General features: G+C 37.2%; 1 protein-coding gene across 1 annotated transcript; it reads left to right on the top strand.

Annotated features, from left to right (window-relative positions):
* Nucleotides 1-2,257: 2,257 nt before the first annotated feature.
* On the top strand, nt 2,258-15,095 carry LOC118753498. The gene is made up of 4 exons (XM_036488379.1): nt 2,258-2,604; nt 2,726-2,811; nt 5,534-5,684; nt 14,706-15,095. Exons 1-4 carry the CDS (start codon nt 2,415-2,417, stop codon nt 14,828-14,830), a joined length of 552 nt encoding a protein of 183 aa, XP_036344272.1. The 5' UTR covers nt 2,258-2,414; the 3' UTR covers nt 14,831-15,095.
* Nucleotides 15,096-17,121: the final 2,026 nt, after the last annotated feature.

Here is a 17,121-nt window from a genome sequence, read left to right as displayed (position 1 = left end):
ATAGAGTAAATGTGAGCCCCTAATGTTAATTATTAGTAGGAAATGTATTTTTAGTTTGACCATTTTTGCAATGTTAAAAATTTTATATGTATATTTATGTATATATTTTGAAGATCTCAAGTTGAAAATGAATTCCTGAACATCTTATACATATATCTATACAGATTCTTGTTGAAAAATAGATACTTTTCAGTAATAGTTTTACATGCTCTTTTTACAGTGTACAGGTAAAAATGTAACATATTAATTACCATTTATTATACTTAGGGCCGGTTACTCAATGTCTGGTTAATAGGCTGTTTTTGCTTACGCGTAAAAGCACATTTAGCGCATTTAGCTCTAAATGCTACTCTAAATGTACATTTATCCATACAAAATTCGTCACCTAAATGCAACTAAATGCAACTCCATTTTTGCATTAAGAATCTAAATGCTAAAAGCAACCCTGTGATCTTCCAAAATTTCCACGATTCGAACATGGTTTAAAGACAAAAAGTGGCCACATTGCTTTTTCGAGTATACAGTTGCTTGCTGCGTTTCAGTGATCGCCGATCGAGATTTCTTTTATTTTGCATTACATATTTGGATAAAGTAAAGTTAAGCAAATTCCACATCGATTTGATGCCGATAGAAATCTGGGTCAATTTGTGATCAACTCTGTTTGGTTTGTTTCCTAATTAAGTGAGGAAATTTTAATTGACAGCACCGACAAATGAATATATACACAAACAAATGTTCGGTTATGGTTAAAACAATTCAAGTTTTTGTATTGAATTTTTGGTTTAAAATTTATTTTTTCCTTTCCAGTAGGGTTTTTGCACATTATCTTCTGCGTGAGAATTGATCGTAATATATACGCATCTAAATAAGAGACTGGAACACGGCTGTTTGTCAAAAGCATTCGATTTCGAACTCGCGTAAATGTACATTTGCTAAATGCTATAGCATGAACGCTCTTCGAAAACATATGTTCGAAAGTACTAAATGTTGCATTTTAAATGCAGCAAAAACGCTACATAACACTAATCTCCGGTAAAACATCGTTATCGACGTTACCGACTCCATGTTATATGCATTAGGGTAACCGCCCTATTCCAACAACACTGACAAAATTCATCATATGACTATTGTCACAATTACTGCGCCTAAAACACAATATAAACATTCCGCCCTATTCCCACACCACTGACAAAACTCAGCGGCTGACTATTGCCTTTACTACCGCGCCTAATACTATGCCGCAAATTTATTTTAAGCTGTCGTATGACAATTGTCAGTTTTATTGTTATGACCTACTGAGTAAGTGACAACGGCGAACCAATGTTTATATTGTGTTTTAGGCGCAGTAATTGTGACAATAGTCATATGATGAATTTTGTCAGTGTTGTGGGAATAGGGCGGATTGTTTCGCCGTTGTCACTTACTCAGTAGGTCATAACAATAAAACTGACAATTGTCATACGACAGTTTAAAATAAATTTGCGGCATAGTATTAGGCGCAGTAGTAAAGGCAATAGTCAGCCGCTGAGTTTTGTCAGTGGTGTGGGAATATGGCGGTAAGTGATAACGGCGAAACAATGTGTATATTGTGTTTTAGGCGCAGTAATTGTGACAATAGTCATATGATGAATTTTGTCAGTGTTGTGGGAATAGGGCGGTAAATCATCCAAGGCGAATTTATACAAGGTTGTGTTAATGACGAATTTAGATTTCGCCGCGGTACTTCTTAATGTCAAAATGATGTATTTGTTGTAATATGAATTCGCCCTGATTACAACAAACACATAATTTTGACGTTAGGAAGTACCGCGGCGAAAATCTAAGTTCGCCATCAACACCACCTTGTATAAATTCGCCTTGAAATTATCTTCAGGTTTGTCAGGGCTTGTCGCGCCCCACACCTGACAAACCTTCCATGTACCTTTAGCTAAACAGAAGCGCTGGTTATACTTGCATTGTGCTGCAGCGCATAACATGGTTACTGCGACATATCTACTCTGTTAGCAATTTATCTGTGCAAATAACTCATACCTTTTGCATAATATTAATATAGCGTATATTCTAATAGTGCATAAATACTGATATTTGCTCATTTAGAATAGTTACTAGAGCAGAGTTTGGAAGCATACAAAATAATTTTAATATGTAGTGTACATTGCACACAAAAGTCGATACAATATCGATATATATCGGAAGGTCCAAAACATCGGTTTTATTCGATAAATCGAGTAGAAAACATCGATGTTTCCGATGTTTTTTCTGCATTCCTACGCTGATAAGCATTATGAAATGCAACAATAAAATTGTAGCAGGAACTTCACAGTTGATATTTTTTGTTTGGCTTGGACAAGTATAAAGAAACTTTGAGACGCTCTTAAATTTGGAATTTCGTTAATCTGCTTTTATTTGTGAAAATGGTGCAACAATTCTTTTGCTTCCGTCTGGAGACGGCTGCTATGATAATAGGATGGTTGGGAGCAGTTGGTTCGGTGATATCTGTTGTGGTTTTTGGGTTTTGCTTGGGATACCTGGATGAGATCGTGCAGAAAATTATTGAATCGGCCCCGGAAAATACAAAGCTTGATCCAGATCAAATTCGTACAAGTTAGTCATATCTCTGTTTATGCACACCTGCATACAAACATATACATACATATGGGGCTAATTGCGTATCTGTAATTTCCTTTTAGACTTTTGTTAAGCGATTTCTTATCTTATTTTGCAGTTTTGACTGTCGCATTTGTGATTTTTTTGATTCTAAATGCCATCAATATGTTTGCGTCGATATGTTTGATATTGGGAACGATTAAGGTAAGTTTTAAAATACAACAAATTAATGATTTGCGATTTATTTGTCTAACTGAACAATATACTTTAGTGTATAGTGACTTTAGTGTACATCCACATGTGTGTGTTTTGGCAAAATTATCGCGAATTTCCTCATGAAACTTTACGAGGATGCTAAAAAACAGATATGTTCACATAAATTTTCACTTTAATACCAGTATTTATGTAATTTGTTGTTTAAATTGTTCGCACCTCCACCAGCAAATTTTCATATAAAAAGTGCAGCTATCACTTACAGTCAATCACAGAAGTATTCGTAATTTAGTATTTTTCACAGTATTAAAAAAATGTTCTCCATCATAAATCTTTTTCGTTAATTTTCTTTTAAAATATAGCTCATTCTATAACTAAAACCATATAAATCATTCTTGCAAACTTTATACAAAATTCGTAAAAATGAATCAAACTTAAAAAATGTTCATAAAATTTCAAATTTTTTTGGTAAGACAAAGTGCAAGTTTCAAGTACACTGCCGGAACAAAGTATTAGCACAGCAAATTTTTCACAATATATGCAACAATTTTCATTCTAATATTTTTCCGATGATTTCGCATAAGAATATGGTTCAATCAACAACAAAAAACATAAAAATATAATTCATAAACTTTGTGCAAAACTCGCGAAAATTCAGCAAATTTTCATGAAAATTGTCAACTTTTAATTCAGATTTTTTTTTGGTATGCAGATGTGTAACCCAATCAATTTTATTATAATAAAGTGCAAGTTTTAAGTAGCTAGGAATTACAGTTCATACTTCAAATTAAAATTAGTTAATGAGTTTTTAATGCTTGTTATAATTTTAATGCAATAAATTATTGCAATAGCATTCATTTAAACATTTTAATGTTAATACAAAAAAATCATTAGCATTATTTCTGCGGAATTAATGCATTGAAATTTTCATTTAAATTAAATTTCAAAAATGAATGCATTAATTTTTTCCGTCTACATTAAAATGCTATGCATTAAAAAATTAATGCATTTTTCACAACTCTGATGTTTACTACTTTTAGAAATCTATTATTGTGGTTAAATTAACAAAAATAGTCTATTACTTAAAAGAAAATTTTGATGTGCATTAAAAGTTTTACAATTAAGTCACATTTACCTATTTCAAGCATGAAATCGATGAAATTTGCATCAACATAATTGGTGAATTTCACAACCTTAACAACAAATTACTTAAAAACGATAAGAGTGCGCGGGGTGGGGTTTTCACCCTTAAAATCAACCCCCCTAATGTACATACATATACCTACAGTCGGTCAATAAAGTTTTGGTAAAGCGAATTTTTTACAATTCCGGTAACTATTTTTTAAATAATTTATTTTTCGCTGGTTTTTTATAAAAATATAATTAATTCTACAACAAAAACCCCAAAAATTAGAGTTCAAACCTTGTACAAAATTAAAGAAAACTCCCCAAAAATTCATTCAAACATTGCACTTTTTATTTACACTGTTCAGAAAAAAGTTCGGCACACAATTTTTAGCCCATTCAATTTTAGTATAACAAAGTGCAAGTTTGAGGTAAGTCCTAGACCATTGATTTTTAGCAATTTGTTTTGTTGAAGGTGTCGCTCGTTTTGTCCCTATTAAATAATGTTCGATCATTTTTTTATATGGAAAAAATGTGCGACACCTTCAACAAAAATTTTTGCCAAAAACCAATGGTAAGTCCTAGCCATGATAAAATCATAGTAAGTTAGTTTCTTTTTGAAGTTTGCCAACATTTTAAAATCATATAAAATTGAGAGTAAAAGAGGAATTTTTCAAAGTTGTTCTTGTTTGGGATTGAAAATGAGAATGTGTGTGAGTTTGTGTGCAAAATTTTAAAATGAAATTGCTTGCGAACGTCAAGAATTTCAAAAATTAGCGAAAAATGAAATATTTAAAAAATAGATGCCTGTATTGTAAAAAATTCGCTGTACCTAAACTTTATTGACTGACTGCATAAAAATGAATGTAAGTGTGTAATTCGTAAAAAATCCCCTTAGCAGCCGTATTTACTCTTACGTGATGAATGCATGCACCTACGCAGGCAGACATACATATGTATGTATGTACATCCCATTGGGAAAATGGAATGCTTGGTAACATGGAAAGCAATGTATCTCCCTTTTAGCCTACACATTACAGGATGCATAAATTTTTGTACAGGCATGTCCTAGGAAAGTAATGTGTCGCGTGTCGTTTTATAAAACTATAAATAGAATTTATAGAAAAAAGGGTCCGTGCCGCAGGATTTGAACGCGCGGCCAACAAGTTAATAGTCGAATGCGCTACCACTTGTTCTCAAACTTTTTTTTGTTTGTGGTTTCAAAACTACGCATGGAATGGTTGGTGATTTAGAAAATAATGATCGCCGGTACACATTCTCCGCTCGTTTACAATGCGATGCATCGTTTCACTCAAACGTATTCGTTAATCTTTTCGTTGTAGAAAAAGATAATGCATTCCCCATTCTCGCACTGGGATTCTTATATTTAAACACATATACAAAAAAAGCATTGTGTATTAAATTGCATATATTTACTTACATAGTAAGTATAAGCACGATTACTGTGAGTCACCAATGAACACTAATGTACATACGTATACATATGTGTACATACATACATAGATGTAATTGTTTATTTTCTGCATTCTTAAAAAAAAAAGATTTATTATTTTTTTATCAATTCTAGCAACGGCATCTATTGCTTTTACCATGGCTTTTAAATACCGGCATTGCGCTTTTATTTGCTGCAACGTACTACGTTCTTTTGGTAGTAGAAGCTGTACAGATGTCATATTCATCTAATATTGGTTTAATAATCTTTGCTTCAATTAACTTGGGTAAGTAATTAAGAATATAAAATAACATGGTACATTATGATAAAAATATAGTATTATATTTTCATCGTTTGACAAATTACCAAAAAATAAAAATAAAATAAATAAATAAAAAATAATAAAAAAGTAGGTAAGAATACATACATACATACGTACTTGAAAAGTATTCAGTCAGTCGATTTGGCTGTTTAACACGAATTGAAGCAAAATCTAATTTGCCGAAATTTTGCTCACCAATCAGCGAAAGAGAAGGTAAGCGAGTTTATAGGCACCTTGGACTTTACCTCTCCTAAAAACCAAAAAAGGCGAAAAAGACAAAAATAGTTCTGGAAAATAAAGAGAATATAAAGAGCTAAAGAATGAAATCTAAGTTACTGGAGATAGGTAGCGCTCGAAAAAAAAAAATTAAAATATATCCGTTCTTTAAATATAAATTTTCGTATTTTAATTATAACGCGAGAAGAAGCTTAAATATCTTCGACGCAAATATACACCAATGGGCAACAACTTCAGGCGCAGTCATACGTTGGTAAATAGAAGCTCTTCACATTTACAAGAAGCAAAATTATGGAATAGAACTTCAGTTAGGCTCACTTGCAGCACACCCAGAGTTAAATATATATGTAAATACAGAGTTCAGTAGCTCAGAGTAATAATATTCCTAAACCAGACAATTTCTTGCAGCATTGAAAACTGGCCCAGAGTTAAGTAACCCGAGGGATTTCTAAATTTAACGTGTTCTTACACGATATGTATTTCCATCTATAAATGTGGCTGTTTCGATACATATCGTCGCCTGGGTAAAAGATTGTCGTATGTTACTTTCGGCAGGTTTTGGGAAATCGATGTTAAAGATTCAGTCACAATTTCTCAATAGCTGTACAGTCGCTTTTTGCCAAAATTTAATGCTTGATTGTACATACTATTTGTATGAAACCAAATTTTCTGAAATTTTCAGTAACTTTTTACTTTTTTTTATAAAGTCGTTTTGTCGTATGTTATATTTTCACGTTAAAGGCTAGCCAGCTGTATGACATACTACAAATCACACACACAGTAAGTAATAAAAAGGCTGAAATTGTTGAAATTATTTTTTGCTCGTACACCTGCGAAATAAATTGAATAAAAATCAACAAAATATTAAACAATTTGTCCATAAGAGTTACCGTAGCACATACGACTATCTATTGTATAGGATTGGTGTGATTTTGTCGTATGTACCATACCATACAATTTGTCACATAAGACAATATTTTAACAAGTAATCAATTTCATCAAAATATATGAAAATTTTGTCGTGTCGCCCGCGAACTTGCAAATACGAAAACAAATTTTACTGTCTTCGTCTTTAGTCTTCGAAAATTGCTGGGCTAAGGATTTGGCGATTTAAATCTAATTTTACTCCTAACCGATTTATCAATTTAACCGGTAAACTTCGAGTTAAATAGATAACCTGCTGTTCTGCAAGTTAGCCTTATTAGAAACGTTAATACAAGCTTTAAAACAACGATTCGAATATTGGGAGTCGCCTTTACTGGAAACCACGGTGGAATGAGCACACGAAGAAAATTACAAATAATCTAGGCAAAGTTCGAAAATTGGTCAAAGTTATTTGCACAAGAAAAAAAGGTCCGCACATTTAAACCCGAGTCTCTCTATGCGCGCTTAACGATCCTATGGATCCCAACCAACGTAGGAATAATTGGCAATGAGCCAGCGGCCGAAGCAGGCAAGAAAGCTTTATAAATGCCTCTAATAACACTATGCGACAGTCAAAATCGGGATGGGATGAAACCAACGGGAAATGTTATATCGGTCAAAAACAAGTTATACGTGTCCCGGCGTTTCAATAGGGTCGGTCCACAGGGACAAAGGCGTTAGGGATGTTGGGTTTTCCGGGTGTACGAAGAGATGTTTCGAATCATGGGGTGTATCTCCGCATGCCGGACACTCATTTGGCACATCTGCGTCTAATCTTCTCAGGTATGAGTTTAACCTGCTGCATCGCCAGAGCGAAGTTGGGCTATTGTGGTTCTAGTCTCCCGAGGCAGATGAAGCTCCGTCTCGTCAATGTCCGGTGGTTGTGTGCCTAGAACGGCATTCACAGATCTGGAGTCTACATAACTCGAGACTGATTCCCTGTGAATGTCGTTCAGGGCCTGTCGATAAGGTAACGGGTCCAGAGGTTGTTTAATGAACCTCTGGACTTCGTCCGTCAGTTCGTAGAGATGCCTCCTGACGTGCCTTGGCGAGGCCTCTTCTGCAAGCAGTTGCCTATTTGGGTGACCACGTCTATGGCTCCCAACAAGAAACTGCTTGCAGAGCATTGTGTTGTGCTCCTTAATCGAGAGCAATTTTTTTGCGATGTTTTGCGTCGTCTGCAGCTTCATCCACTGCGTTCCCAGCGGTAGCCTGACCTCCTTCGTCCAGGTGGTCAACAAGGTCGCAGAGGATTTTGTAGGGGAGAGGGTTAGGCTCCTTGCAGTGAAGGAGCGAGAAAGCTCGGAGAGATACCCGTTTACTTTTGAACACAAGTCATCATTTCCATTCCCAGTCGCCATGATCGAGCAATCGTCGGCGTAGGAGACAATCGAGACTCCCTCTGCTGGTTGAGGGAGCTTTGAAATGTAAAAGTTAAACAGTAGCGAGGAAAGGACACCACCCTGTGTAACCCCCTGTTTTATTTTTCAGAGTTTGCTCGATTTGTCTCTAAACATTACCGACGAGTGTCGACCATTCAGATAATTCGCCGACCACCGTTTGAGCCGCTGTGGGAGGGAGGAGGCCTCTATGTCTTCTCGTAGCGTGGAGTGGCTGACGGTGACAAACGCCTTTGACAGGTCCAACGCCACTAGAATAGTTCACTCACAGGGATGGTTGCGGTCAAGGCCACGTTATCTGCGTGTTTATGGCGTTATGTGCTGTTGTTGTACTGTGCACTTTACGGAAACCATGCTGATGCTCCGCTGGGGTCAGGTGGTTCGTGAAATACGGGAGCAGCAAGGCCCCCATTGTCTTCGCCACAGGGGAAAGGAGTGTTATAGGGCGATAAGATTCTCCTTTGCAGTGGGACCACTCTCTCCATCTTCCAGAGTTCTGGGATGATGAGAGTGCCCATAGCTTTGGAGGCTTTCGCCTTACCGATGGCCACCTGAACTTCAACGCTAGTGAAAACAGGGGGGGGGGGGGGGGAACAAGTTGTTGGCAGTTTGTGCAGCCTTCTGATCACTCGATGTTCGGCTTTGTCCGCCGGAGGATGCAGTATGAACTGCTGGCTAAAATAGCTCGCTCATCGCTCCTGGTCCGACGAAGCATGGTCACCGAAAGAAATTTCGACCGTGTCGTGGTGCTTCATCGGATCGGACAGTGACCTCACCGTTGATCAAAGCTTACTCACACCAGAGGTTAAGTTACAAGTCTTCAGATGCTCCTCCCACTTTTTCCGCTTTCGTACGCTCACAAGCTGTCGAATCTCCGCGTTGAGATCCCTTATACGGGTATTTCCGGGATCGGCCTGACGAAGGTTGTCACGCTCATCGGCTAGAACAGCCGCTTCAGGGGAAGTTTGGACGGGGGTCCGTAATGTTCCTGTCGGTATGAAGTGAGCTGCAGCAGCAGTGACAACCGTGCGGAACTTACGTTCACCAAGGTGGACGTCGGTTGGTGTGGGGACCGCAGCGAAGGTGCTCTCACTAAATTCCGCGAAGCATTTCCAATCAGCTTTAGAAAAGTTGATATCGGTTTGGTGTTCGGCGGAAGCAAGTCGGTTGGTTTATCGATCGAGATGTCTATGGGCAGATGGTCTGATGCCAAAGTCAGCATAGGTCGCCATGATACGCTGTTTATCAGACCAGCGCTGACTAATGTTATGTCTGGCGAGCTGCAGCAGCTGCTCATAATCCTGGTGGGTGCGTCGTCGTTCATTGTGCAGAATGTCGAATCGTCTATCTGCTCAGCCAAGCCTGTTCCCCTACGATCGTTTGACAGGCACGGTTTTCGCCTCTGAGGAGCGCACCTATATCAGGGTGATATCCTGATCAAATATTTCGAGGTCAGCATCGCCTGACCGGATAACAATACCCTGACAACAATGTTGAATTGCTGTGCAACTTCGTCTCTTGGACCGCAGCTATCAATATACCATGCCTTCCCATGAAGACGGTTATCTCCTCGATCTTGCTCTGAAGTCCGTTGCAGTTAAATTGAAGGAGCTTCATGTGGTTCGGGAGACTTGTTGTTATACGGGGTGGGAGGAATGTGTGTAGGTTTGCACTTGCACTTGACTGATTTCACGTTACGGAATATTCTGGTCTGATATACCATGTAGATTGTAGGAGGAACCAGGAATTGTTGGCGGCGGCGTGTGGGTGGTGGTGCGGTTGTGTGTCCTGTCGAGGTTGTGGTGTGGTCTATTGTTTTGTTGTTTTGTGGTGCTGTTGTGTTTGTGTTGAGCTGCTCAGGTGGACTGGGGTTAGCCGTGAATGCTGCTCTGCAGAGCCACTGCCCATGGGTCCTTAGTCCCGAGCAGACTCTGAGGTGACTCCACCCGTCGCAAGCATTGCATTTGCTTGAGGTGGAGTTGTGGTGTAGTCGTCTTTGGCATGCACAGCAGGTGTAGGTTTCTGGCCCTGGGTTTGACTCGATGCCAGCCCTGAGCAGAAGAATACAAAGCAAATGTAGCCATATGGACGAACAACTACTGAGATATTTCGGCGACGTTAACGGGTTTAGATCGCCGAAACAACAGCCCTTGGTCGGGTAAAACCCGAGTCATCCCGGTAAGTAGAACCGGCTGTCGTGGAAATGATAGAGTGCGGAGGGCTGTGTCTCTCTGGCTTCATCATTGGGAGTACTCTATAAAACGACCTATCGCTGGGTCGTTAGCGGAGCTATGGAAGCAAAACCAAGAGGTGGTAAGCGACCGAAACAGCTGACTGAAGACAACGTGATGACTATGTTATCCTGGCTTGAAGGTGACTGCAGTTTGACCATCGAACAATTTAAGAAAAGTATAAAACAAGTTTATTGTAGAGTTGAGCACTACAACAGTGGCAAACTATTCTGTACAGTTGCAAAGAAGTCCATACGCAACCAATAAACATGAATTTTAATTTTTTAAAGTAAAAGGTCATTGTGAGTTTACATATAATCAAAAAAGGAAACATAAGTGAGAAAAAATTAATAAATTTACTTAAAATTATTTCATTTATACTCTCTATTCCAACAACTTTGGCATAGGGATAAAACTATGGAAGTATCGATACCTGTACTTGGAAGTAGCATCGAAATAAAGTATCGATGCCAACTAAGTATCGGGCTGAAAGTGTCGATACCTACTTATATCGATATTTGTATATACTATATAAGAATTGTTTATGAAAAACCGCTATTACATATCTATGAATTTTTGTCAAAATAACTTATTTGACGATCATTTTTGATTTTAGAAGAATGGTATTTAATCTTTTTAAGAAAAACTTTAAGTTTTAAAAAATGTTTTACTAGGATGGCCTCCCAAAAAAACAAGAAAAAGGTGCAAAGTCCGATAAGTTGTTTTGTAATAACCCCACAGAATTTTGTTAACAGAATTTGCTTCTTTTTTATGTACGTATTTTATTTGTTATACATAATTATTTATTTTGTACAAAAAAAAAAACGATTGAGATAAAAACAGTTATGTTTTGTAATTAATTTCATCCAAAATAACTAACTAATAAAAGTTATCTGTATTATAACACTGGTCAACAGTATTTTTGCAGAGTAACAATGGTATATTTCTGAAAGAAGTAATAATCTTGATAATTTTTGGAGGACAAAGTTATAGTGTAGTGCAGGCTTTCATATGGCTAGCTTAGAGTGAAAAGTTGCTAAGTCCATTTGTAGAACTTTTACAAGAGAGAAAAACAACCTTTTAAAATACTTCCTTCAAGAATTTTGCAAAAGATTCCGCTGCAAATTAAAATATTTAGAATTTTTTGTGAGCTTATCGAATTTTCTGTGCCTCTTATCGAAATCTACATACCTATGGTTAGGTATTTCGACCCACAGAATGCGAGTCAGTTTGGCCAATATAACTCCTAGATTTCGAGAAAACTTAAAAAAAAAAAAACGTAAAAAGTAGCGAAAATCGGCAATAAAAAACGGGTTTTTGATGTTTTCTCGAAATCTAGGAGGTATATTGGCCGAACTGACTTCAAATTCGGATTCTGCAGGTCGAAATACATAACCATAGGTAGGTCCGGTCAAATGCACATCACACTAATTTTTTTTTGTGTGCCGGTGTTATAAATTCTTCGGAATATTTTTTTATGTCTGTTACCGCCTAACTTTGGACCACATTAACCGATTGCGATAATTCATATCCTGGTGCCTCAGGGGAGGTCCCATACTAATTTGGTTTAGATCCGATCATTGGATCATGAAGAAATTAACGGTACTTCTAATTTTTTACATGAGAATTGAAGTCGGTTATGTTTTTTGCTTAAAAATTACTTGCTATTGTAACAATTGAGTTGTACCAAGCCTTACAAAGGAATTTATATTGTATACAGTTTATTATGACCTAATTGAAGAGTTAAAATACAAATTTGTTAGTTACCTTAATTGCATGCAAATTTTAAAATGCGACTTCATCTTTACACCAAACTCGTAATTTTTTTTATTTTTTTTAACCGACTTCAAAAAAAGAGGAGGTTATCTATTCGTCGGAATATTTTTTTTTTTATGTACATACATATTTTACCGCATAACCGATTTCGATAATTCTTTTTTAAAGGAAAGGTGATACCTCAGAGGTGGTCCCATCCTAATTTGGTTTAGATCCGATTATTGGACCATGATGAAATTAACGGTAATTAATTGAAGTCGGTGTTGTTTTTTGTTAAAAAATGACTTGTTTATTTAAACAATAGTCTTCGAGTGTCTTCTGCTAATCGATAAATTGTTTTAGTGATGATTTAATTTTTTTCTACAAAACCTCCGTGAACGCTAAGCATACCTAAATCTAAATTCATTGCGTCCCCTTAGCCCGTACCTGCGTTAGCCCATGATTAAGAGTGTTCGCAATGCAAAGAACTTGCGCAAGCTAGTACATGCGAACACTCTTAATGTATATTTAAGTTGCGTCCGCCAATCCATTCGCTTCGCCAAACCGTTCGCTTCGTCAAATTCATTCGCTTCGAAAGTGATAATACCACCCTTATAGGGTAGACCAACGGGCTCGATGATTTGCATAAACAGCCTTTATTTGCTTTGACCCCTGAATTTTCCTCTTTAAAATGCGAATAAGCAGCCGAACAAATGCACGAAATTTTTGGGAATCATCTTGGATTCGGGGAATTTCGATTACAACACTGGTAAAAACGGCCAGATTCTATCTTTTGTACAAGTAAGCAAACAATGCGGGCGAGTTTCGCGTCCGCGGTAGCCGAGCGGTGAGAGTTGCAGGCTACAAGTCTGTAGCTGTCAGGTTCGATCCTCGGTTGGAGCGATTGCGAAATTTTTTTTGGTTTTATTATTTATTTTATTTGATTTATACATTTAACTTTACTTTATTTTATTTTCATCTACTTTATTTTATATCACATTTATTTGACTATTAAATAATATAAAGTTTTAGAGTTTTTTTTTATTAAAAAGTCAAGAACGTAAAAAAAAATATAAAACTTATAAAAAAAATAATCAAAACAAAATAAATGAAAATTCTACTGGCTGTGAGACTCGAACCCGCGACCTTTCGGCTCGTTTATCCGCATTACGTCTGTAATAGTAAAATTATTATGCGCGTATGTGTGCCAGATTATATGCATAAGCTTTGCCGTCTGTCACAGCCCTTAATTTCGCGTTGTAAATGTGATTGCATAGTATAAAGTTTTTTTGCAGTGTCCTTTGTCGTTTTCTTTGATTTACCTAATATCGCGGCGTTAGCTCGCAGACTCCAGAGTAATGTTCTTGTAGCTCTTCATTGTAAAATTTTTTTGTGTTCTCATTATCAATTTACATTTTCTCATTATCAATTTATATATTCTCATTATGAACTTACATTCTTCATTATCAATTTCTATATTCTGAATATGAATTTATATTTCCCATTATCAATTTGTATTTTCTCATTATGAATTTATATTTCTCATTATCAATTTAAATATTCTCCATATAAATTTACATTTCTCATTATGAATTTGCATTTTCTCAATATGAATTTACGTTTCTCATTATCAATTTGTGATTTCTCAATATAAATTTATATTTTCTCATTATAAACTTGAAAGGAGGTAGTAATTTTCTTTCATCTGTTTAACACATTCTATGGACTTTATGCTTTCGATTGGTATATATGTACTTTGTTCATTAAATAAATGAGTGCGATATTAAAAATAAAATAATTTTTGAATAACTAACTAAAAATATCCTGGTCAGGTAAAGCAATGAAAATAATGCTGGTTTGTGAAGAATTTTTTGCAGAATTTTTTCAGAATTTTCTTTATTTTTCGTAGGTAAAAAATTTCTTTACGAGCCCGTGTCAACCACTTCATATAATTTTCTTTGAAAACTCATAAAAAAAATCGTTACAGAAATGAGATACTCCTAAAGATTTCGTTAAGTTTTCGCGAAATTTGGTTTGCAGGGTAGAGAACACTGCATTAAAATAGCACGAATGAGAGTCGCTGTAACCAATTTCAGTGCCAGACACTTTTTAGTGGCGGAAGATCACCAGAATGTGCTCTAACTTTTGAACACATACTCAAGGATTGCGCGATCTCAGTAAATCACGGTAACCTTGAACCAACACTCGACTACGGTAGTGAAAACACCATATAATTTATTAACGAAGACCTAAAAACACAATCTCCTATACTAAGAATAACTTTAATTAAAGCAGCACAACTCGGGAGTAACATGGCCTCGTAGCCCATCAACCAAGAAGAAGAAAATAAATTTTGCTAAATAAAATTGAACTTAATTTTTCTTCATAGAAATACTATATTTCAATACAATTAATTTTACATTTACTGTTTTTTTCAGCATTGGACATTTATGTTTGGCTGGCTATATATTCTCACTTTAAAAATATTCGAAACAATCGCGAACAACAGGAACGTCTCATTCCCCCTGCTGGAGGTGTTTATCCATCGTACACTAATATGTAATGCATTAAAAATATATACATACAAATATTCATGCCTTGTTGCCATCAATTGACTATAATTAACTAACATAAATATTTTAAGGTTTTGAATTTAAAGAACTACTAACACACACGTACTCTAAAAGCGCGAATATTACGCGACCATATACACATACAAGTATATATACATACATATATGTATTTAACCAATTTCCATGTATTAATGTGGATAAATTCGATGATTAAAGATCAACATTTTCACTATTTAAACTAAGCAACAGAAAAAATGTGTTTCTTTTCTATTGATTGCGAGTTGCAACTCAATAAATTAGATATACAGGCAAGTTCTGGAATTTCCTTCCGAGTGAATTTCAACCAAAGCCATTTTGAATTCAAATTGAATGGGATTGAAATTCACTCTGAAGTGCTTTTATCAGTATTAAATACATAAATGTAGTAGGGGGCAAAAACAACTTTCATTTAAAGCCCCCGAAAACCACAGACTATCGGGCGCCAACTATTTAGTTGTTGTTGTAGCGGCTTACTTAGCCCTGCCTAGATCGCCTTGTCCATATATCAGAGGGAGGGGACGTTGGTTGAGTTGGGTTTAGAGCGGTGATGGGCACCGCCTTGCCCGCGGGCAAAGCTCTTTTAAGCTCTTTATAGATTTTGTTTAGGCGCGTGCAGAGTAAAAGCTCTCTCTCTGCACATCGCTTGTTTAGAGGGAATGCAACTAACACGCTGTATTTATTCTGCTAAAGAAAGAATTCAGCCTGCTGCAGTAGCCAGAGCGAAGTTGGGCTGTAGTGGTACGAGTCTCCCTAGGCAGACGAAGCTCTGTCTTGTCTACGTCAGGTGGGTGTGTTCCCAGAATGGTATTCACAGGACGGCAGTCGATGTACATAAGTCGATACCGACTCCCTGTGTATGCCGTTTATGGCCTGTCGGTATGCCGTCGGCTCCAGAGGTTGTTTTATGGAAGTTAGGATCAGTTTTTATAGATGCCTTCTGACTTGTATAGACGAGGGCTCCGCTGCAAGCAAGTGCACCAGGAGCATTCTGCCTCTTCATCAAGGCGGCGCTGTGGCGACATCAGAACAAACCCGGTTGCGGTCCGGAGAGACGTATTCTGGCATGTCTGTAGCTTCGTTCATCCTGCTAGTCCCCGGCGAGTACACGGGCGCTGCTTAGTTTAGAACCGGTCGGCCAATTGCCTTGTATGTGGTCAATATCGTTTCTTTGTCTTTTCCCCCAGGTTGTTACAACAGCATACTGATTCCCAAAAGAGTTTTAAAGAGATATAAATCTGGGTCGTTCCGGTTACGTACGCCCGACTGTCGTGGGAACATCTTTGCCCCAAGTGTTGCCGGCAAGCAACTTGAGGGCTTTGTACTCTATTGACAATTGCGGTTGTAAGCACCGAGAAGGAGGGCAGGGGCTGGATTCTGTAACTGTGAGAAAATGTAGTATAAACCGAGTGCAAAACTCACAACCAAAAACTCACCGAATATAATTCAGTGAGTTTTTCGGAAGAGAAGTGTACTCAATTTTGATAGCTAAAGCTCATTCTCACACTTCCTGAATCGCGAAAATGAAGAGTGTACACAATTTTCAGTGTACACTTAAAAACTAAGTTACAGAATCCAGCCCCAGACTATCGAAGCTACCTCCGAGAATTTTAGGTCGGGACTGGTTCGCCATCGACGTGAATTCCTAGCTAAACACCATCATCTCGGACGCAAGTCGTTTTTCGATAGTCGAATCGTATCGAATTTTTCATGTCATTGCCTAAAACTTCCACTCGACTAGTGTATTAAAACGGAAAAACTTGGCAGCACTGTATAGTTTTCGACGATTTTCGTCGCTTACTTATTTCAGCACGACAGTAGATAATGCCAATGTTGTGCAATGTTGTAGTCTGTACTCCTTTGTCAAGGTGGTAAAAAGGGTTGCCGAGGATTTCGTAGGGAAGAAGGTTAGGCTCATTGTAGTGAAGAAGCGAGAAAGTTCGAAGAGGTAACTGTTTACTATCTAGCACAAATAATCAATTCCATTCCCGGACGCCATTATCGAGCAGTCGCCAGCATAAGAGGCAATTGAGACATTATGGAGGTTGAGGGAGCTTTGATATGTAATAATTAAACAGCAGCGGGGACAGGACACTATCCTGTCGAAACCCCAGTTAAATTTTTCTAGGTTTTCTGGCTATGTCTAAAAATTACTGACGAATGTCGACCAATCAGATAATTCGCTGAATACCGTTTTAATCCCTGCGAGAGGGGACGAAACCTCAGTGTCTTCTAGTAGCGTAGA

Source organism: Rhagoletis pomonella, unplaced genomic scaffold, assembly GCF_013731165.1.
Source record: "Rhagoletis pomonella isolate Grant_MI unplaced genomic scaffold, Rhpom_1.0 Rhpom_scaffold_02542, whole genome shotgun sequence".
NCBI classification, from domain to species: domain Eukaryota; kingdom Metazoa; phylum Arthropoda; class Insecta; order Diptera; family Tephritidae; genus Rhagoletis; species Rhagoletis pomonella.
Note: the sequence above shows the minus strand (reverse complement) of the source record. Positions and strands in the feature narration are given on the sequence as shown.

Excerpts from the sequence above, each read along its gene's own strand:
- LOC118753498 (XM_036488379.1), top strand. The coding sequence starts at position 2,415 with ATGGTGCAACAATTCTTTTGCTTCCGTCTGGAGACGGCTGCTATGATA. Across the intron at positions 2,812-5,533 it reads TGATATTGGGAACGATTAAG|CAACGGCATCTATTGCTTTT; the intron begins GTAAGTTTTAAA and ends TATCAATTCTAG. Across the intron at positions 5,685-14,705 it reads CTTTGCTTCAATTAACTTGG|CATTGGACATTTATGTTTGG; the intron begins GTAAGTAATTAA and ends TGTTTTTTTCAG.